This window comes from Lactuca saligna, chromosome 6, assembly GCF_052625555.1.
Source record: "Lactuca saligna cultivar CGN05327 chromosome 6, ASM5262555v1, whole genome shotgun sequence".
In the NCBI taxonomy this organism is placed as follows: domain Eukaryota; kingdom Viridiplantae; phylum Streptophyta; class Magnoliopsida; order Asterales; family Asteraceae; genus Lactuca; species Lactuca saligna.
In genome coordinates, this window is record NC_136422.1 from 161174452 (window position 1) to 161198639 (window position 24188).

Sequence of the window (24188 nt, forward strand, 5' to 3'; positions counted from 1 at the left end):
ATTTGGGAATTATGTTTTATTATATAGAGATTAATTAATATATATCTATGTTTCTGGTAAGAAGGTAAGTGAAAACATCTGAATTTATCCAAACCAAAAAAAAAAAAAATCAATTATATTATGCTAAGAGAAAATACAAAGTCAAATTGAAGTGGTTGCTCGAAAAGTTAACTCGATGGATAAGTATGGCCCTAAAGTGACGAGGATTGTCTGACATTTATTTTGGCGGAGGTTCTGTTGGTTTGAAAGATACAATCACATTTCATATATCTATTAGGTAGAATATGAAATATATCTTAATTTCCAATCATATAACATGAGTGAACTAAACATTGGTGAAAATTCATCTTTAAATAAGAAGTTGGAAAAAGTTATCTAATAGATATAGGAGAAGCATTATTTAGTTAGCTATGGTAAATTTAAACTCGTCGTGTAAGTAAATTGAATGAAATTAGAGGTAAAACCTATAATTGATCTAGAAATCTTTTTTTACTAATGTTAATAAAAATTAAGCAACATCTAGTGCATAGAAATCGAGCTGGACTATATAAACGGTATACGAGAAAAATAGTAAACTATATCATTTTAACGTCCATGTTAACACATCCCAAAGTCCACGCGAGAGACTAATTGCGAAACACTAGCAATATTTTGGGTGTGTCAGAGTTTGAACCTTGAACATCATTTGTAGAATTTTGCATCTCAACCGCTAAACTCTCATCGCAGGAGCATAAACAATATATGAAGGGTGAATGAGGAGGGTAAATTTGTAGATGATCCACAAACATCCTGATGGATTAAGTATAATGAAAATATACTATGAGGTACATAGTAAGGAAATGTGAATCCAATATTTTATAAGACTTTTAATATGTTATATCAATCATTCATTGAATTTTTATTATTTTGATATTGAATGTACTCGGAAAACATAGTTAAAAGGAAGGCAAGATGTCATATTAGGTAATTGAAATTTACGGGTGCAAAAGAGGATTTAGATTATGATCTAATACATGTCAGGTAGTGTTGAGTGTATACGTATATTAAGGTAGCCTCTGGTCATAAACATAATGAATAATAGGATCAAGGGAGACACACCTCTTCACGGGGTCGAGAGGCAGTTACTTGAAACGTAAATAGATTTTTGGACAACACGTATAATGGAAAATCATATGCAACGTTAATAGATTAATATAAGGAGCATGAAATTGACTAATGCAAAATCTGCCTAGGGTTTTCTTTGGGCACCTTCTAACCTTTAAGCTACCTTCTTAAGATAATGTGTGCTTAAGGCGAAGTATGGGGCTGGGGCACCTTCTAAACATAACTTTTCTAATGCTAATTTTGGGCCACTACTTGTTTTTAGCCCTCATATGGTTACTCATTTACACACAAATATAGTTCTAAGGAATTTTCATTTCGCTTAATCTTGAAATGTCATTTATTTAGATTATTGTTAATGGGTTAATATCATAAAACACTTTATATATTGTATATTTTTATTAAAGCTCGACTTTATTTTTATCATGAGTATTTTCTGTTTTTTTTTTTCGACTTGGCTTTTTAGCAGTTTTTTACCGATTTTTTTTTTTTCAAATGTGATTGTTTTTTTTTTTGCAAAGACATACGTGCTATTTCATCGAAGTAAGAAGTTACAACCTACAAGAATGCTAAAATAAACGAGATAATGGGTAGATAATCTCAGTGTAAGGTGATAACATGGAGTGAAATCCTTCACAAAAAAAGTCAATATATTAGTACTATATCAAAGACGAATTATCTCTACCAAATTATAAAATTGTAGGAGATTACTGGGTATTTGGTAGAAGTGAGACATCAAACTCGGGTTTGCACTAAATGGTGAAGGCTATGGCCCAAAGTTTTGGCCCACAAAAGCTGTAGTGATATCTGATATGGGTTGTGTTGATATTGGGCCTGGGTGCAGCCCTAGCAATGAGTTGTTCAATTTATGTATCGGACTAACTCTATAGGCAAAATCTCAAAGAATAAAGCGCAACGAAAATTAAAATTCAAGAAAGTATATCTAGCCTACTTGCTAAGTCATGAATTTGAAGTGTACAAACCGAAAACATTTCTAATTATTAACGAAAATGCATACAAACTACGACGATAGCTTCATGGTGTTGGCCTGTGGAACGTTTGAATGTGTTATTCAAAAAATTTACTCAACTTTTTCACAAGTAGGTTTAAATTATTTAAATCTTACATAAAAAGATGTTAAATTCTATCCATTATTTATATGACCCTTCAATACAAGAATCCATCCGATTCAAACTAATGATTGACATCTGTTGTAATGACATTGTCAGTTCATCTTAAATAATGTTTCATTTGTTATTAGATATGTAAAACTTATTTTTGTTTTATACATTCGTTTATGTTACAACTTTATGTCCCATTTCTTATATCTCAAATTAAGGATGTATATGAAAAAGGTCAATCAAACTATTATTACCTCAAAAATCATTTGTGGTAAATATCGACTTTAAGGTTATGTTTGGAAGAATAACTGAAAAGTAATTGATAGTTAATAAAAAATATATTTGATAAAAACTTAACGATAAGATAGTTAAGAGATGTAAAAATGCATGCAAATGAATAAGTATTTAGTCATGAGCATATTTGGAAGATTTTTAGAAAAAACACAATAAGTTTCGACGTTTGTTGAAACAATATTTTAAATAACTAATTTACTTTTTGATTTGTCAAATATTACAATCTATAAAGTTCGAAAATAACAAACAACTCATAAGATATATAATGACGTAAAAAGGGTATGTAAAAGATTTTTTTACAATTATCTAATAATGAGCATATTTGGAAAAAAATTAAAAAACAAAATAAGTTAGTTGAAACGGTGTCCTAATTAGTTTTTTAAAGATATAGTTTATAAACTACTTTTTAGTTTCCTAAATTTACAATTAAAAAAACTCAAAAAAATAATAATAACTTATAAACTAGTTGTGACACTGTGTTAATGATTATTTTATCATTTTAAAAAATATCATTCCTTTCTCACTATATTTGGCAAAGAGACTTGGCATCTTTACTTTTGATCAATTATACATAGTAGATCATTTTAATAGATGCTTTGTTTGAAGGGTTAATGTCATAAAAATTCTTAAGTTTTCATGGTTTTATCGGTTTTGCCCGAAGTTGAATTTTATGTTCTTTTTTATCCTAACATTTTTCAAAAAATGTTCGGTTTTACCTTTTTACCGGTGATAACAGGTTTTCCAGGTTACCATTATATTAAATTCGCAAAAAAACCCTTAAGTTTACATTTTTTTTTTTTTTTTTTTGCGTTTTTACCCTTAAGTTTATAATTTTTTTTACATTTTTTACCCTAAGTATTTTTTTTCATAATATATGTATTCATGCAGAAAAATCGTATCTATAAATGAAAAAATGATTAATTAAATATTGTATTTTTTTTTAATGTTATATATATATATATATATATATATATATATATTTGTATATAACATTAAATTAATTTTTTTTTCGTATATAAATATAAATTTTCAGCATTAATACATATAATATGAAAAAAAATACAGATGGTAAAAGTGTAAAAAAGAATATAAACTTAGGGGTAAAAACATAAAAAACTATAAACTTAAGGGTTTTTTTTGCGAAGTTAATATAATGGTAATCTGTTATCACCGGTAAAAAGGTAAAACCGAATATTTTTTGGAAAATATTAGGGTAAAACGGACATAAAATTCTACTTTGGACAAAACCAACAAAATCCAGAAAACTTAGGATTTTTATGACATTAGTCCTTATTTATCATGATCGTAACTAAATTGAGGTATCGAAAATTCGAACATGGATCAACTATAATTAAAATATTTCATAACAAAACACTTTGATGGTGGTTTTTAATACATGTTAATAAATAAATGAAGAAAACTCCATAACAACTTTTAAATACCAAGGTGAATTACTCGTTTTTAAGTTTTTTAGTTTTTGGAAAATAAGGCAAAAACTTAAGTGGATATGTTAATAAAAAAACTTGAAGGGGGTAAAATATCTAAAACAGAAACGAATCTCTTTTAAAGGGTGTAATATGTAAATTAGTCAAAAGAGTATGACGAAAATAGCAAAATAACACATGTGGGTGATAGAATTGTAAAAGGTGTCTTCGCCGGAGGTCAAAATCCCCAAATTGGAGCAGGAAAAATGGCGGTGCGACAGAAGGCGGTGGCGACGCTGCCAACGCTGATGAGAGCATTAAGGAAGGAATCTCCGTCACTTCCCCAGAGACTTCCTTCATTGAGACGAGCTTTCTCTCTATATGATCAGATCAATCTCATCGACAACGTCCCCGAAGATCAATTGCGATTCCAAGGGTACAAAAGTTCCCTTCAATCCCCTTTCAGTTAATTCATTTTACATCTTTTCGTTCTTCATGATATCCTGGAAAATGGGCTATTTTAGTGCGATTGCCAAATAACCTAGACGTGTTAGTTGAGGATTGTGCTTGAATTCACTCCAAGAGTAATTCCCTATCTTAGCATTGAAATTCACAGGATATTAAAACCTTTGGAAGGCCAGACGTTCAATGAATGATAAATCATGATTCCACAAGTTAGAGAGAAATTTTGAGGATTGTGATTGTCCATTTACAAATATCTGTCTATCTTGAGTTTAATTTGGCTTTTAAGATCAAAAACTATCTTTGTTGTATTCCCTGTATGCTCCATTTCTTGATTATGGATGGATGTTGATCACTGATTGGTTGTATCTGTTTCTAGGTATACTGATTCTGGATTCACTGTTAATGGAGTACAATATGAAGGCAGTTTGCTCTGTGTAGGTAACTTGATGTTGTCTTGGAGTCCAAAGAAAATGTCTGATATAACTACAAACAGGTATGTTCATTCATCTAAATCATTCTTGCAATTGTATCTCTTTGATTGAGCTTGTAGAAAAAGTTCAGTTGACTTGCATATTACCTTCATATTACATGCAGCCTATCCATCTTCCAAGTAGTGAGACCCATACCTGGTAAGAAAGATGATTTGGTACTTTTTTTTTTTTTTTTATAAGTAGATAGTTAAAACTAATTGCTTCAATAACCAATACTTTATCTAGGTTAATTTGCATGTAAATTATGTTTTTATTTCAGAAATTTTGATAATTGGCACTGGAAGATATATCCAGCCTGTAGATCCTGAGATACGAAAGTTCATTCGATCTACTGGCATGAAGTTAGAGGCTGTTGACTCTGTAAGATCAGTCAACACTTTATCTTTTCTTTATTTTGCAACATTTTTAATACTAAATGCTACAGGACATTGATTTATGATATGTATTGTATGCATATTTATTTGTTGTTGCAGAGGAATGCTTCATCTACATATAACATACTAAATGAGGAAGGAAGGATTGTAGCTGCTGCACTTCTTCCATATGGAGTTTCTGATTAGTAACCAACTTCTTAGTTGCCATTTTTGTTTTATTGTTGCATAAGAGTCTATAACATTTCCATGAAAAAATATCAACGTATGTTGTGTTGTGGTGTTTTATGAACATTGTAGTTTTTATTATTTTGAGACGATGGAAATGATTGGCAATGATCAAACATTCATTTTGTTTAAGAAAATATTCGGTAAATGATATCTTTTTATTAAAAATGATGGAAGTACAATGTTAGTTGCAACAAGTTCAATCCATTTTTTGTCACATAAATGGAACTATAAACCATAATTACGTGACTTTTAAAGCTTACACATTATCAAACATCTTTTTGTGACATAATCAAATATTCTTCAATCCACTTGAACAGTGACAATCAAACATTACTCAATCCACTTGAGGAAGTAGCCCAATCTTTCAATTTCCATGATTAAAATTGGTGCTTATGAGGATTTTAGGAAAACTGAACAGGTAAAAGATTTAGGAGAAATAAAATCGGTGCTTATGAGGATTTAACGTTTGGAGAATTAGTCGAAGAGTTTAAAAAAAAAAAAACACCACGATTTTCAAATTTAATATAATATCAAAAATGTCAGGTTCGTTACATTTCAAGTATAAACGTACAAACGGTTTTTTTTCTAATATGCACTTGTAAGGACCTGATCTTGATCTAATACGCCAGATGATTTTTTTTCTTCGATGGATTATTTATCCTTTGTTGCAAAATAAACCAATTTTAACTCAAAAACAAGTTAGAATTGTCTTGTCTAATATGCACCTTGTTGGTTCCTTATAAACAACTATAATTGTATGTTTTATAGTAATATCCAAAGTAAAAAAAAACCAACAAATATACTGGGAGTTATATGTTTGATTCGCCACAAAAAAAAAAATTCAATTGTTATTACTGAATTACCACATGTCATACTGTGATTTTTGAGGCGCGCAATAAATGGGAGATGAGATGCCATATGACAATTATACTCAAATAACTTAGAATCGTAAAAAATATATATTGATGATGACGTCCGACATCTCACGGGCTGCCATATGGCAATTATAATGTTGTATATAATCAAAGTCAACGAATTGACATCGTTATCTGGTAGCTCATCCAATTGCAAATCTGGTGTTTAGTTGGTTTCTATTGAACTCCCGATGTTATCTGCCCTGCAACGTGCATTTAAATCACATCATTTCACGACCCTCATGTCTTGCTTCCTTGAATGGACTAGGTGCGTGTGTGAACTTGACCCACCCCTTAACCTTCACTAGAGTCTTTGACGGCTTAAGGAAAGGAAAGTCTTATAAACCCACTAAAACATTCTTCTTTCCATATATGTGGGACAAATGCAATCTACCAATTTACAAATATATAGTCTCTTGAATTTTCAGTAGAAACACAATCAAATCAAGATCAGAATAATTGACCAACAATTCGAAGGACCCCAACAACTACATTGCAATAATTAGACAAGTACTGAAAAATATAACGTTTAAACCCTTAAATAAAAACTATGATCTTGCGAGACTTTAACCAATAAAAATTATAATTGTTATGTGCATGGTTGAACATTATGTTAGAAACAAGCAAAACATTAGTACTCCTAAGAAAAAGGTGTCTTGTGATCCATTGTCCAGTTTTATTAGGCAATGATCTTAATCTATTATAAATGTATTCCACCATGAAGAATAAATCAAAACTGTAAAAATTTATTTAAGATTTTTTTTGCCAAACCAAACAAACTTGTGAGTTCGAAGAGATGTTAAAGTCGGAATTGATTGTCTTGTTCATAAAACCTCTAGAATTTTAGTGAATAAATCAATAAAAAAAAATTATAAATCACATCTAAGGTCAATGCAAAAGGTGATGAGCTGCCGAGTTCCATCTAAGACGATGCCATTTTTACCATGGTAATGGAGTAGGGGAGAAACGAGAGAATAGCATGGTAGGTGAAGAGACGGAGGAAAGAGACACGACATGGTGGTGTCGAGCTCAACATTATTTTTTGCTTTTCCGTAGAGATGTGATGATGTCTTGCTTGTCATCGACAAGTCATAGAGTCATACTGAACTCCCTTTTCATTCGTTCTAACAATTATCCTTACTGAAAATTTCACATATAATATTTTTTCTCCGTATACAATAATTTATGTTTTAAAATGTTTAATATATAATTTTATAAAACATAAATTATTGTGTAATTGTATGTAGAAAATTTTTATATGGAATAGTTTGTAATTTTTTTTCTTTTTATGACTTCCATATAGTCGGGTTCAGAAAGAAAGAAGTTGATATAGGTCGTAGAGTCATGCGATGACTCTTATGACTAGTCTATCTTGTGTGCCACTTAGTTTTTATTTGACTAACTCAGGCTATTTAGACGATCTTAGATGTGAAATTGGAAAGCAAAACACTAACAATTCAAGAATACAAAGAGTGATTCTATTATAAGAACTCAAGAGATTACAATAACTTCGCAATGATTTGTTACAAATGAATTCACCCTAATTTATAGGGTTCTTACACCTACTCAAATGGAAGTGTCTAGATCTCGTTCTTTCTTGATTATTCTAGATCATTCATACATGATCTTTATAATTACAAGGTTCTAAAATATAGACCGTACTAGTCTAGGATGTCCTAGAGAATTTTAGGACATTCTAAGACCTCTTGAGTTATTCTAGTATCTTTTAGCGTCCTCCGGATTGTTCTAGCTTGTCCTCCATGGACTTCTACAAAAAATCTAGCATTTTCCGCATAATTCTTCAAAGTTATATCTTTCTCGGGCCTTCCATATTTTCGTAGTCTTTTTTTTTTTTTTTTTTTTTTTTTTTTTTTTGTCTTATGTTGCTTTCTTGATTTGCATCGAGTTGTATGGAGCTTGATCGTTTTCTCTAAAAGCCGGAAACTCGGGTCACGACAATAGGGTTTAAAATGGAGTAATATCGGTCTTTTAAAAATATATGCTAAAAAGAAAGTTTTGTTTGAGAGTTAAAATCTTAAAAGTACAGAAGAATATACAAATGCTTAAGCATGTTGTACAACCCAACAAAGTGGAACTTCTCTAGATTCGAAAGTTGTAGTTCTGGAACAAGCACAGCCGAAAATTGGCCAAAACCTTCCGTTCATCCTCGTTCACCCGGTCGACATTTTCGTCTACTTAAACCCTACACGGCCAAATTCGAGGGTTTTGATTTCTAATCATTCTCACAAATGTAATGTAGCTCTACTCATCGGTTAAATCTTGTTTCGAAATCTATATATTTTAGTTATTTTGTTTAATCATTTTCTACAATTTTTGCAGAATTTGAAGATATCTTCTCATTTTCTCTCATCGATTCAATCGAGCATTGCAGTTGAAGGAACAATGTCTGTAAATCCTAAGATAGAGTCACAAGGTACATGCTTCAGTTTTCTGGTTAGAAATTGGATTTTTCCATCGAGTTATTTTCAATACTTTTCAATAAATTCTTAGCTCCTTTCATGTTTATGTTTCACATTGAATCCCTAATTCATATTGTTTTGAGCTTGCAAATTTTTTCTCAGACACATTAAAACACAAAATATCCATCTCTAAAGATGCCCCAAAACACCATGTCGCATCAATCAACACAAAAGAAGACAACCCCTTCAATTTTGTTCGAGTTTTATTAGGTATGTTGTATCATCTGAAGCATAATTACAATAAAAAAAATATACAATTGTTTAATTTCATGTAATAAAAAGATGTCCTTTTTTGCAGAGGGTGCTGTTGCTGGAGCTGCTGCAGGAGTTGTAGTCGAATCCGCTTTATATCCACTCGACACCATTAAAACTCGCCTTCAAGCAGGTAGCCTACAATATTACAACTGATACCATTAAAACATCCTTTTCTACATACACCTTAACACAGTTTTCCTTATGCATGTTTTATAAACTTTGTTTAATTTTACACAACCTTTTTTAACCCAATATGACCATTTTAATTTCATTCATTTTAGGGTTCTTATATATTTCCATCGTTTCATGGTAGATAGTTCGTGGTGGAGGCCAAATTATCTTGAAGGGCTTGTACTCTGGTTTAGCTGGAAATCTTGCAGGCGTCTTGCCGTAATTTTTTTTTAAACTTTTTTTATTTTTGGTTTCGTTTAAAACACTTGTATTTTACTATTTTTGGGAAAATGTTGATGAATTCTTTTAATCCTTTCAGTGCATCAGCAATATTTATTGGTGTATATGAACCTACAAAGCAGAAATTACTGAAAATCTGCCCTGAAAATCTTAGTGCTTTCGCTCATTTGGTGAGTTCTTCAATTATGTCCTTGTTAATCTTTTTCCTTATTTTCATTTCCTATATTTTTTTGCAAGAGGGTTTTTACTTTTTTATATTATATATAAATAAATAGGTAATATATGTATATAGATAATTTGTCTTTTAATTAAACTTAATGTAGACTGCAGGTGCTGTTGGTGGAGCTGCTTCTTCTATTATACGTGTGCCAACAGAGGTATTTCATTGTTTTCTCTTTCACCTTTTTTTTTTTTTTTTTTTTTTTTAAATTGTTGAGTTGCTAATTATTTACATTCTTTTTTAGGTTGTTAAGCAAAGAATGCAGACTGGGCATTTTGCTTCAGCACCTGATGCTGTTCGTCTTATTGTTGCTAAAGAGGGGTTTAAAGGTCTTTTTGTGGTATGTGATTAAAAGACGTAAATGCCCTTACTTATCATCAATATCAAATATAACCTACAAGGCTTGTCTCACCTTTTTGGGTCAGACAAAAACTTACAATTTTTGTCCTTTTATGCACACCAAACACAGTACAACCTGTACTGTCATGTCGTGTCATGTATCTGGTATCTGTGTAACTAATTGTGTTGTTGATATTACAGGGGTATAGTTCGTTTCTTTTGCGAGACTTGCCTTTTGATGCGATCCAGTTTTGCATATATGAACAGCTTCGAATTGGTTATAAATTAGCAGTAAGTTGACTTTGGTCAATGGTTTTCTTTTCATAGGAATCTAGAAAACTAAGAGACAATACAAGCAATCTTGTTTTTTATCTTGTGAAAGTGAAACTTTTTTTTTGTAGGCAAAAAGAAATCTTAGCGATCCTGAGAACGCTGTAATTGGTGCTTTTGCAGGTAATTAATTAGGTCATCATCCACCTTTTTGTGCAAAATGACCAAACTACCCTTGGTGATTTATTTTTTTGGTACAGGTGCAATCACAGGAGCTGTAACAACGCCTCTTGATGTAATAAAGACTAGATTAATGGTTCAGGTAAAGTCGATAAATCTATCTATTTTAACAGACAATTGTAACAAAAATGGTCTATGGATAATTTTTTTTTTTAAAATTACCTATTTAATTTTGGTCTCTTGAAAATAGATTTAAAGAATTATGTTTCCCTTTGGTGTATTTATTGTTTGCAGGGATCAGGTAACCAATACAAAAATATCTCCCACTGTGTGAGCACTATTTTAAAGGAAGAAGGACCATCTGCATTTCTAAAGGTATATTTTATTACTTTTTTTTTTTTTATTTTTTAATGTAAATGTTTGTTTTTAATTATTTGTACAAAGTCCATTTGTTTTAGATTACTTTCATCTTAAGAAAGTTTTCTAGAGCTATTTTCAATGGTAAGGATGAGAAGGGCATTCATGTCTTTTGCACTGATAATACAGTACAACCTGTTCTGTTCTATTATGTTATGTTATGTCGTGTGTAACAAATAATAGAAAGGGTGTTGATGATGACACAGGGGATGGGGCCAAGGGTGTTGTGGATAGGTATTGGAGGCTCCATTTTCTTTGGTGTTCTTGAAAAAACAAAGCAGCTACTTGCAGAAAGGCGCCCCACAGACTCTAACAAGTTGGATTAATTCAACCCAAGTGTATGACTAGACATTTTTTCATAAATTCATAACTCGTTACTGAAAATGCAAAATCCTAGATGTTTGCACCTTTGGTTAAATCAGAGCTAATTTAAATTTTAAATAAAAGATTATATATATATATATATATATATATATATATATATATATATATATATATATATATATATATATATATATATATATATGTGGTTGGATATTATTGTATGTTTGTTTATTTCGGATATGTGCCCAAGCCCATAGAAAAGGTGTCCATCTAAAAATTATCATATAATGCATTATTTTTGTAGGAAGTAAGGTGTGCATGTGGAGTCATGTTCTTGTGATTGTCCCTTGTGTGTGTTTGTGTAATACGTTATTATACTTGTTAAATAATACATCTTTATCAATTTTATCACAAATAAATTTGATTATCTCTTTTGAAAAACATTTGACAATATCTTTTTGAATTGATGGAGAAGTCAACCTTTCATTTTTGGAGCTTTCTTTAGAGTAACATTATAAATGTTCTCGTTATTTTCTCTAATTAAAAAAAAGACTTCAATGAAAACTCCTCTACTAAGAGAGTTATTTGATTCATCATGATCAAGAAACGGTAATTTATTTTTCGGTAAAAATATGAGTTGTAGCTTGTAATCGATTTTCATAATTACTTTGCTCGAGCGGCATTTTCTTACAAAGGACTTCACTAATAGATTGAGTTGTAGCAAATCACTTTGCTCGAGTTGTAGCAAATCACATTTTTATTGTGCCTTTTGGTGATATTTATCAATTTACCCAAATGTTTCCTTAATGATTTTTTTACTTGAAGTGTCGAAGCCTTCTCTTACAAATGCATGTCTTTCCACTTTGTTCTCTTGCCGTGTCTCCAAACAAATTACAGCACAAACAATATATATTTTTTTAAAGTTATATTCTAACCGTGAAAATTCATCAAACCATTTTACAACAAAAAGCCTTATCTTCTTACCAAATAACTTTGAATATATATTTTTTTAAAGTTATATTCTAACCGTGAAAATTCATCAAACCATTTTACAACAAAAAGCCTTATCTTCTTACCAAATAACTTTGATTGAAAATCATGCTCCCATGGTTGACAAGGTCTTTTAATCAAATATGTCCTTATTTTGTCACTTTGGTTAGGATGATAAGTTGTAAATTTTGGTCTATCCCTTGGATCTGAAAGAAGATCGTTCAAATCAAAAGTTTGTTCATTAAATTGTGGAACTTGTGATCTTTGAGTAAGTTCATTAGGTTGTGGAACTTGTAGATTTTCATTAGACTTATTTCTTTTAGAAGATCCTCTACCATTGTCGTCTCCAACATTTGGTCTTTTGAAAAAAAAAAAATAGAACCCTATAATGAAAAGATTTCATCAAAAACTTGATTTCAAGTTGCAACAACAAGCAACAATTATCAACGATAACAACTAATAGTAAGTCCCTAATTAAATAAGTTTATAAACCTAATTTAAAATTCTAAAAATTTCAATACAATAGTCAAATAATGGAAATTTAAAATAGCCTAAATTAGTAATAGGATTGAGAGTTGAGAGTTGATTCATTATATTACCTTCATCCGATTTAATCAATTAGCAAACAATATATATATATATATATATATATATATATATATATATATATATATATATATATATATATATATATATATATATATATATATATATATATATATATATATATGAGTTGGGTTTCTTTCTTCCTTAAGATTGAATATGGACTTAAAATTTTTGGACTGCCAACACATATTTTGGACCTCTTTAAGCATTTAATTTGAGCTACATTGTGTTTGGATATAAGTTAGTAGTAACCCAATTTTTTTAAAGGTAGTCCATAAAATTTTCATAGGTAGCATCGTAACTACAAAAATTCTAAAAAAAATTTATGCTACTTAACGAAATTTGAGAGCTACATTCCAAACTCCCCTTAGATAACATTCCAACATATTAGAACTTTTATATATATATATATATATATATATATATATATATATATATATATATATATATATATATATATATATATATATATATATATATATATATATATATATATATATATATATATATCCAAACACCCCTTAGATTACATTCCAACATATTAGAACTTTTAATCAACAATATTTTATCCATATAATTATATTTTTGTGCAATGGAGCTAGTATTAACAATAAAAAGGTTTGTGTTGAATATTAAATTCTATGGAAATTCTATATGAATTTTTAGACTATCTCCAACGCATGCGTTAAATTTTTTATTATACATACTTCTTGTATAAATAGACTCCCTGTAATGCAATATTACTTGTAAACATAAATGGTTTAACGCTGGTTTTTGTTAAAGGTTTCATATTTACATAACAAAATCATTCAATCTTGAGGTTTGTGTATTTTTTTTCTCTATTTTATTAATATTCTTATGTTAAAGTTTCAGTCGATTCAATTATAACATATTCGACTGATTAAAAGAGCTTGATTACTTTAACTTTTTTATGAGTGAAAGACACACTAATATATTTTATTAACACGTCACTAACTTATATATATTTTAATCACCCTTAGAAACAACCTCAAAATATGGAAATTGCTCGTTTACATATGAGGACTAATTCCAACAATTTTAGATTTATGTTGAAAATGTGAACTTTTTATTTAATAAAAGTATTTGTTTTACTTTCTAAATGATATAATCTGATTAAATAATATATTAATACAGTTTATTAAGTTACTATAAACATATAAAATACACGAATAAAGTTTGTATAGTAGAAATATGTTTAAATGGAAAGAAAAAAAATGTTACGAACCAATTTCACGGGAATATATATCATTAGCTAAAATGGCCTTGTGACATAATCGTAAATAACATAAAATCAATGAAACATATTCATAGTTTAATAACTGCAATAATTTGTAAAATAGTAGTTACGTTAATACTATATTACATTGGGACCGGTTTAAACCGTCCAAAATTTGTCAAATTCTCTTACTATTGGCTCTCCCTTTATTTAATAACGCATCACGTCCACAAGTCAGCATCCCTGGACCTATTCTTGACACGTATACGAAGCACATTAGGCCACGTAGCTCTATATATTTTTAGTGCATTACATTTGTATTTAATCAAAACTTTATTCAACACTATGGGAATATAAACTATACAAGTAATTGATCTTAGTGTTTTTTATTCTCAGTTGTAAAATGAAAAGAGAACTTTAACTTTAATTAATGATTCATCACATTATTGTAAATAAATTCAAGTATTAAGCTTCATTATGTTTTGAATCGAAAACAAAATTTAAATATTGTTTACATACAATTTGTCATTATTCTGTAGATCCTTTCTTTTATATTATGTTGATAACGAATCCAAAGGTTAAAACTAAAAAACTGGTCATAAGGAAAATGTTTTGTTGTATTGAAAGTCATCTAAAATGTATTTTAAAATTTCATCATTCTAAGTTGTATTATTTAATAATATAATGGAAGTGGGAGGTCGAGAAGTAGATGAAAAATCACGAGTTCATTAAGTAGGAGACTAAGATGTACAAGTTGAATCAGATGATCAAGTAGTTAATGAAGAAATACAAGTACTACCTCAATTCAAAGGTCGAAGATTTTATGAGAAAATTATCAAGAAGAATCTTTCAAGGAATATAAACTCGAATGATGGAAAGGGATGTTGTGTTAAAAATGCTCTAACTTTAGACTAGTGGGATTCAGAATTATATATGGTTTGTACATTTTTTGAAGTTATAGTTATTGAAATTGGAGATTCTGGATGACTAAGTAAACCCGCACATTTTGGAATCGATTCCATAATTCACTAAACTTAATTATGATTTGACAATAAATAGAGTTTAAGCATTTTCCTCATATTTCATTAGAGAAAATTTAGTACAACAAACAATTTGTTTACCATGTAAAAAAATTGTTGGAGTGATGTGGAAGATGTGTTGAGTAATGTATTGATCAATGTTCAAATCATGTACATTGATTTCAAGGCATGATACATAGTCTCATATTCACGGTGTGGTGTAGGGATGTCAAAAACCTTCGCGGAACTCCGCTCCCTTGGGACCCCGATACTGTACGGGACTAAATTTTTAAAAAACCGGGAGTGGGGGCAGAATTAAACCCCGTTTATTTTCGGGACCGGGGTCGGGAGTCGGTATTTCCGTCCCGTACTCCTGCAGGGGCTCCAATTGTACATTTATGTAAAAAAAATATAGATTTAATATAAAATACATATACAAAATAGATTTTTTAATTTTAGGTTTAGGTTAGGTTTCACTTTTCCGTTTCCAGTTAATGTATATTGAAGATGGAGTGAACTGATCTTGTATTTTTGGACATGTAAGTATTTTATATTTGTAATGTTGGATTTGCCGTATTTTATACTTGTAAAATTGTTGAAATTGTTGTTTTGTAATATTGGATTTGTAATGTTGGATTTTTAATTTTTTTAGTTTCTAAAAGATTAGGTTTTAAGTTTTTAAAGTTATTAAAAATTGAATTTTTAGCCTATAACAAAGCAGTTTTTTAGAAAAAAAAAATTGAATTTTAAGCCTATAAACCGGGGGAACAGGGGCGGGGGCAACAACTGATTTCGGGGACGGGGGCAACTATTTCCACTCCCGTTTGGTCCCGTTGACATCCCTAGTGTGGTGTGAGGTTAGTCTGTGCACGAAAGCTGATCCAGAAACTCTCGTTATGAAAGTTCCATTTAAGAAGAGGGTCATTGTGTATGATCCATACAAATTGTTATGAATCATAAGGTCATTGACTAATAAGTATATAACATTCATAATAATAAAAAAATACTAACATGCAAAACATTGCACAAAATTTATACTATTCATAACATCAACATCAACATATGATCAAACTTGGTATGTTATTAACATTACTATGCAAAATACTAGTTTGTTAATTATATGTTTTAAACAAACTACTATGGTGAGCATTACCTAACAAATGATGAGACCATGTAAACACTAAAAGCACCCCACACTATGAAGAAGCGCATCACACTTTGACTCAATATAAAGGGTAAAATGACTTATTTCATCAAGTCAATTCACCAAATTCTCATATATGATCCTTAACAATCTCCTAATGGATAAGTTTCCAACTTTACCCATTAAGACACTCCAATCAAGCAAGATCTAAACTATAAGTTTCAAAAAGTCCAAGAATGCATCTTTCTTGTCTTAATCTAATAAGTTCAAGTCTTCCTCTTTCAGATATGAATCAACATGATGTTTAAATGGATAAAATTTTCAACTTTATTCATAAAAAGACTACAAGCTTCCAAGATCTTAACCCTAAGTTGAGAAATAACCAAAAACTCATCTATCTTTATGCATGGAGTAAAGAAATTTCTTGCATGTAGTCTCTACTCTACCAAATGACCATATATCGTCCCAAACATCAATGAAAAGCTCAAGAGCTCTTCAAAATTAATGAAACAAGACACCAAGGAACCAAAACTCCATATATACATATATTTAAAGATAAAACACAATAAAGCTAGGAACTTTGTTGCAACGTCCCAAAAATAAGAAAAAAAAATTCATTATTAAATTAATAAAATTGTAATCCAAAACATCATCATGAAACCAAGGTGGAACAAAGTGTATCAATACATCATAAAACATCAGAGTAAATCACAAAATTTCGAATAATGTGGTGTGTGCTCCACAATCATCTCGAGCTCCTCCCTTTCGAACCAGAAGTACTTGAAACATAAACTAAAAACTATAAGCACAAAACTTAGTAACTTCCCCAAAATACCACATACCATACTGTGACATCCCCATTTTCACGGCCAGAAAAGACCGATTTAGTTTATGCTTTGTTTGAAAATCAGAGTAACATTTTAAATAAAAGTGTTGCGGAATTTGTTTCCAGTAAAACATGATAAATACGTTATCAAAGCATTTCCGAAAATATGTATTTTTATTCATTTCAAAACATTTGGGATGTCATCATTAATACAGAAACATAAGCATAAACAGAACTTACATTCATTATCACTAGTGATTTATATCTCCTTAATCTCTCAGTGTAATGTAACTTCATATCGACACCTGTGATACAAATAAGCTTGAGCAATCAACCCAAGTACCCATCCCCATTATCTTCTTTATTCTACCTTAATAATCAGGTATTCCTCGTTCATTCATTCCTAAGGGTTATCCTAAGGAATAGGCACGAAATCCATCGTTACCACGACTTACATAACAGGCACTAAGTTTGCATAGTCGTCAGGGCTTAGGCACTAAGTTTGCATAGTTGCCAGGGTTTAGGCACTAAGTCTGCATAGTCGCTAGGGTTTAGAGTACACCAGATGAACACATCGTTCACAACACCTACAGGTTGTGAGCCTGCTAGTGTTCCACTGGACTGTCTAGAATAGTCCGTGGTTGTCATCCATACTCTGCTAGATGACGTGGCCAACACTTGGGTAAAAGGCTTCTCTCATTGTTTACCTCTCATCCTTATCTCATAGTCTATATCACCACTCATCTCATCATCCAACTCATATTTCATCTACCCATGTTTTACCCAAAATACATATATAGTTTAAATCATTTAAAACATGTATAGAATCGTTCATTCAGCATAGACAACAAGTATTTTAAAAAATATGCACACATAGCATGCAATTTATATAAAATACTTCATATATATGTGTAAGATGAAAGTATCTATGCACTCACATTTGTAGTGTGATTGGATAGAATCTAACTAGAAACGGTCAGTGGTCCGTGATCGTCGTGCTCGGAACGCGGAACGCCTTCAGCAAATGAGAGAGAGAGAGAGAGAGAGAGAGAGAGAGAGAGAGAGAGAGAGAAATTTGGTGTAAGGAAGCTTAGGGTAGAACTGTGACAACCCGAAATTTCCATTTGTACGAACAATATCTATTCAATAGAAGCCAGTCCAGTTTCGGTGATTTTCAGACTTTTCCGAACAAGTTTGTGTACATTAGGGTTTACGTTTCAGGAGTTATCAGGAGAGTTGATGCTCCTGGATTTGAGAAACTTGAACATTCCAAATTTCACAATGTTATAGTCCAACTTCCGGAATAAAAATATTTTCTGTCAAAATATTTCAGGACTATAAATAGATTTCTGAATTTAATTAATTCATTATTCACAATTCCAACTAGAGAAAAGCCATTTTCTCTCTGACGGATCTTCGGGTTTTCATCCCGGATTGTGAGTCTACTTTCCTAAATGTGTTTTTAATGTTTGTTATATGCTTTATAACATTGTTTACATGTCTAAAATACAAGATCTGGGAGCTTACGACCCAAGAACGTTCTTGGGGTGTAAACTCCAAAACGAGGCCTAAAAGCTTCCTAGTCCCGATTCCTTGTTAGACAACTAGTTAAGGACTTAATGTATAAACATTTGAGGCTAGAAATCAATCAAGAAACCCTAGTTATAGGAGTTTACGGCCAAGGATATCTCTTGGGCCGTAAACCCCTTTTTAAGGGCTATAAGTGTCCTAAATCACCCCTAAAGCTTAAGGACATTTACCCTCTAATGCTTGTAGATAATTTGGACACCAAAACACTTCAAAATCATAGGGTTTTAGGAGTTTACGGCCAAGAAAAGATCTTGGGCCGTAAACCCCTTTTTCAAGGGTTAAAAGTGCCCTAAACACCCTTAAAGCTTTAAGATCATTACCCTTTAATACTTGGGACTTGAATGGGGAACAAATCACATCAAAATCATCCCTTAAAGGGAGTTTACGGCCAAGGAACATCTCTTGGGCCGTAAACTCCAAGTAAAGGCATAAATGTGTGCCTAATGTCCCCTTTAGCCTTAAGCAAAAACATGGAAGTTATCCTACGTGTGCAAGTGCCTTAAATGAATTAAAACCAACACCCCATAGGTGTTTACGGCCGTAAACTCTAGGGGATATGGTCCTTTGGCCGTAAAATCCCCAAAGGAGCATTCCAAGGCCTTAAACTACTTCAAGGATTATTCCAACAAGGCTAGGCTTATTCTAGGATCAATATAGCACCTTAAAACACCCAAAACCACCAAGTGTGGAGTTCACGGCCGTAAACTCAAGGAGTTTATGACCGTAAACTCCAAAGGTGGGGTTTGTTGGGTGGTGAACTCATATACAAGGTCATTGGTGCATTAAACCCCTTTTGCCTTGTCCCGTATCAACTTAGATGCAACCATTAGGACCTATAACACTTATATAAAGTGTTTACATGTTCCTAAGTGTCTCAACTTATTTTGTTAAGTTATTATTTAGCTAATTAGTTATATATATGCTCATTATATGATAACTAGGCTCGTACGTGTGAACAAGTCTCCGTTTGCCACCTAACGCGGTACCCGATACATCAATTCAATCCACTCACCACAAGTGAGTTCATACCCCTTTAATCAACCTTTGAAATGCTTTTAAATGTTTTCAATACTTTATGGGGGGAATACAAGTTAAAGACTTACAATTATTACATCAATCACATGTGATTACATTAATCACATGTGATTAATAACTAGAAAACCAAATATTTTATCATTGTTCAAACTGTTTATCAAACTGTTTCACTTCAAAATGTTTTACAAACTCTTTTAATTATCAAATGCTTTTATTAAACTTTGTTTTACTTCTTATAAATTGCATGCCCATATATGTATAGATATATAAGTAATGTTTAAAGGGCTTAGGAAGGGCCATCCGCCCTATTTCCTTTTCGCGCACTGAGATGTGGTCTGGTGGGATTTCGGGTGACCATCCGAGGGTCATTTCAATATTAGTTATATATCATATATACATGTATGGACATAAAAGTACTTCCATATTCATACTTATCAGTACATCAATAGCTAGTTACCATTGGGGTAATACAGAACATATACAATTATACTAGAAACAGAACATATACAATTATACTAGAAACAGAACATATATAACTATACTAGAAACAATACATATACAACTATACTAGAAACGAAACATATAGAACTATGCTAGAAACAGGACATATACAACTATACTAGAACAAGAAACATTACATATACATGAACACGTTAACAATTGTGATCCACTGTGTCGGAGCATGCCTTAAATGTCATGGCCCGAGTTGTAGCTAGAATTCTCTTGGAGGGAGAGCGTGAGTTTGTGTATAGATCTATACTGGATTGACTATCCTACACCTTGCTGCTAGCTACAGCCGGACCTGCAGGTCTGCGGGTGCCAAACGTCATTCCGTTATTACGACCATTCATTATGTCGTTGTTACCAGTCGATAGCATGGTGCAATATATCACATTATACCTTAATATAAATCCGGTTTAAGGTAGTTAGTACAACAATAGTTCCTATAATACAAAACTAGAGTACTACAATGATTTACCCATTACATATTTTAGTGATAACCTCACTTAAACGTTAATGTACAAACTATATTTTGTTAAATAATAGTTACACTTGGGAAATTACACACTTTTACATCAACGAGCATACAAAACAGTTAAGCCTTAGGAGAAGGCTACTTTAATAGAAAATTGTCACACCCCCGAACCAGACTGCGGAAACGTCCGGGGGCTGTCGTGACTCAATTGAATACCATCACAATGAATATACATGAAACATAACATTATACATCACCAACATTTGGAATGATACAACTGGTAGCGTTTACATCCATTACATTGTTCCAAAACATTACATTCTCAAAAGTAACGGTTCGATACTAAATTAAACCACAGCAAAACGTCATACAGTACAATTCATCCTTCACTTTATCTGTTACCTGAGAATACAAGTATTTTGAAAAAACGTCAACATATGAAATGTTGGTGAGTTCATAAGTAATGTTTGAAATCCAATGTTTGTAATGTTTTGAAAAAAAATCACCAGAAAATCCGATATTTTCTGAAAATAGAATAACGTAAAAATATGTGAAGATCCGTGAGTATGCTTGTTTGAATTCTATAGATGTAAGCGTAAGAGTTGTGAAATTCGACATGTAGTTCGTAAGTGTACTTGTTGAAAACCCTAGGAAAACCCGACGTTTTCCTATCACTTTGCTTTAGTTATTTTGGGTACTGTTATTTCGTTACGTTAGAGGTATTCGTTGAGCTCCGGAGGCATTGAGTATACAGAGGGTGGTGAATTGTTGTATCGTACGTTAATGAAAACGTCCAATTGGCAACCGTGCTAGTGATCCCTTAGGCGTCACTCGCACTTATTCACACAACTCAATCCTCCCGGACTTGTGTAGTCCCACGACCGGAGAGAAAAAGTGAAGGTGCGAAACCCTCGGTATTTCCCTGCGTCGTTCAAGACCATTGCAATTGCGAAGGGCCCGAAGCCCAACCCGCAATCGTGAGTTACCGACTTTACTAGCAGCACTGAAGGACCCTTGGGGACCAGCAGCATGTTTGCCATTGAAAGTCCTTTTACACGCGGTCGAGTCGCATTAGTCCCAACTACATGTAAGCAAGTGTCCTTTGGGCCTAAAGATCATATCATCGGGCTAGCTAGGCTCGACAAGCATGATTTGCAACTTTTGGGCCTAAGGAGTGTACGTCGACGTATTGAGTAATTCCACGAGAGTAAAGAGTTCCAAGAGTTTCATATGTGTATTGAGCGTTATAGTGTTAGTAGTTTTGGATTTGTTATTGATTCGAGACCGAATCAATTCGTTTGATAACGATTTTTGGTGATATTGTGTATTGTAATTTATCGAGAGTCATAGTGTCAATATTTGTTCACAACGAGTGTATTGAATTACCCTTGAAAATTTTCTGTTTACAACCCCTCTTAATTTTGTAAATTTACTTTTTCACCCCTTTAGGTAAAATAATTTCCGGTTTAGTCCTTAAACCATTTTTCTTGACATTTTAACACCAAAAATTATTGAAATTAATATTTTTCAGCATATTTTTCATTTAAAACAGTTTAAGTCCCTGAAATTGCAGTTTTCTCGGTTATAACCCCTCTTTTTCGCAATTTTTACATTTTTGGCCCAATTTGGAAAATTTTTGCAACTTTGGTCCTTTTTAAATTTGAAAAGCATTTTAAACCTTTGAAAAGTACATGTAACACTAATAGTCCACTGTTTTACAGGAAAACACAGTTTTGGCCCTCCAAAACAGAAAATTTCGCATAATGGGCCCTATTGGGCCGAAATTGTCATTTTTAGCCCATTAAGCTTGAAATTTATGTTTTTGATCTTCCAAAAGAGTATATTTTCAGAAAATACATTATGGAATCTGTTTTGACTCATCTCACCCATCAGATTTCGAAATATTTCATTTTGGGCCCTTTAACTTTGTATTTTTAACATTTATGTCAAAAAAAAAAATGAGTTTTTAGCCCAAAGTATGTATTGTTAAGCCACTTAGCTATTTTTCTTGGTATACTTTGTATGTAGTAGTATATTTCATGCTAGTATAAGATATATCTCGGTTTTTAGCAATTCATAACTAGATCTAGCATCAAAATCATACAAAACATACATATAAGCATAGAAATCAACCAAAACATACACATAATGATGGATCTACACCTTTACTTGTATTCTCCCCCACAAAAACTTATAAAAACCGAAAATAAGGGGGTATGAAGCTCACCTTGAGTTGTAGTTTCGGTTTTGAAGAGAGAAAAGAAGAAAATTTCGATCCTAGCAAGTCTCCTTGGTAGATCTTGAGTTTAGTGACTTCTAAGGTGCATGATCACAAGTTGGAATAGATTTAGGAGAGATTTTTGATGAAATGAAGTAGCTAGATCATGGATTAGTCATCAACTTACCTTAGATGATGTGTTTGTGGGAAAAACCTCCTTGAAAAGCTCTTGATTCTCGAAATTTTTGAAGAAGGAGGAAGGAGATGTCCTTCAAGACTTAGAGAGAATGAAATGAATTTTTGTGAGTGTGTGTGTGTTGTGTTCGGCCGAGAGCAAGAAGAGAGAGGAGAGGAGTGTGGTTCTTGAATTGATTTGCATGAAAACATGAGATGGTGCATGGGAGTCCTATGGATAATTATGAGGTGGCATAGGAAAGTCAACTCTCTTTCTTGGGTTGGGCTTGGGCCGAGATTTGGAGAGAAAAAGATGAGTATTGGGCCTTGTATGCTTAAGCCCATTTCATGGTTATGTTAAGTGATGTTTGGCCCCAATTAATTATAAATGTGATTTTTATGAGCTATTAAGGCTAAATTAGGTTAATTATGGTCCAAAATAGTTCATAATATTTGATTTATTTCATTCTAGGCCCAATATGGCCCAATATGTTGAAATAAATGAAAGTGGGTCCAATTAGAGCCCATTTAAGAGTTCTAAACCCAAGATAGTCAAATTGGAAGTTTATTGGTCCATTAGGCCCAATAAGGAAGTTCTAGTCCAAAATGGACCTAAATAAGAACTTCTAGGGTTTCCAATTGCTTGTTGACTATTTGTAATGCTTGTATGGTGTATTTGATTGCAATTTTGTTGTCACAGAGTAAGCATCATACATGCCCTTATGTTTTTGGATTCATAATCCGACTTAAGTGTTGTAGTTACAAGGCACAAAATTTCTAGTTGTGACAAAAATATAGGTTTTTCTGAGAGATTCAAGCTTTTACAAACAATTACAAACCTTTACATACATTTTACAAACTTATACTTGATACATGTTCAAACATTTTTGGATGACAAATACCGACACTAAAATACTTATGAACTCACCAGCTTAATGCTGATAAACTCTTTCAAAATAACTTGTATTCTCAGGTCATCAGTAGACAGGTACCGAGGCCAGCTTTTGAGAAGATGGAGCGCATCCAAGACTCATCTTATTATTTTGATATACATTATTTTTGGTG

At 31.8% G+C, this 24188-nt stretch overlaps 2 protein-coding genes across 2 annotated transcripts; both read left to right on the plus strand.

Moving 5' to 3' along the window:
- Positions 1–4127: 4127 nt before the first annotated feature.
- On the plus strand, positions 4128–5632 carry LOC144999841 (uncharacterized). The gene is made up of 5 exons (XM_078959002.1): positions 4128–4376; positions 4782–4898; positions 5000–5034; positions 5156–5256; positions 5370–5632. The coding sequence occupies exons 1-5, from the start codon at positions 4207–4209 to the stop codon at positions 5454–5456; spliced, it is 510 nt and encodes a 169-aa protein (XP_078815128.1). The 5' UTR covers positions 4128–4206; the 3' UTR covers positions 5457–5632.
- A 2806-nt stretch (positions 5633–8438) lies between these two features.
- Positions 8439–11402, plus strand: LOC145003469 (S-adenosylmethionine carrier 1, chloroplastic/mitochondrial-like). The gene is made up of 13 exons (XM_078962600.1): positions 8439–8663; positions 8753–8846; positions 8995–9102; positions 9191–9277; positions 9465–9537; positions 9638–9728; positions 9882–9935; positions 10023–10118; positions 10319–10408; positions 10519–10570; positions 10648–10709; positions 10862–10942; positions 11191–11402. The coding sequence occupies exons 2-13, from the start codon at positions 8816–8818 to the stop codon at positions 11308–11310; spliced, it is 945 nt and encodes a 314-aa protein (XP_078818726.1). The 5' UTR covers positions 8439–8663; positions 8753–8815; the 3' UTR covers positions 11311–11402.
- The last annotated feature ends 12786 nt before the right edge of the window (positions 11403–24188 follow it).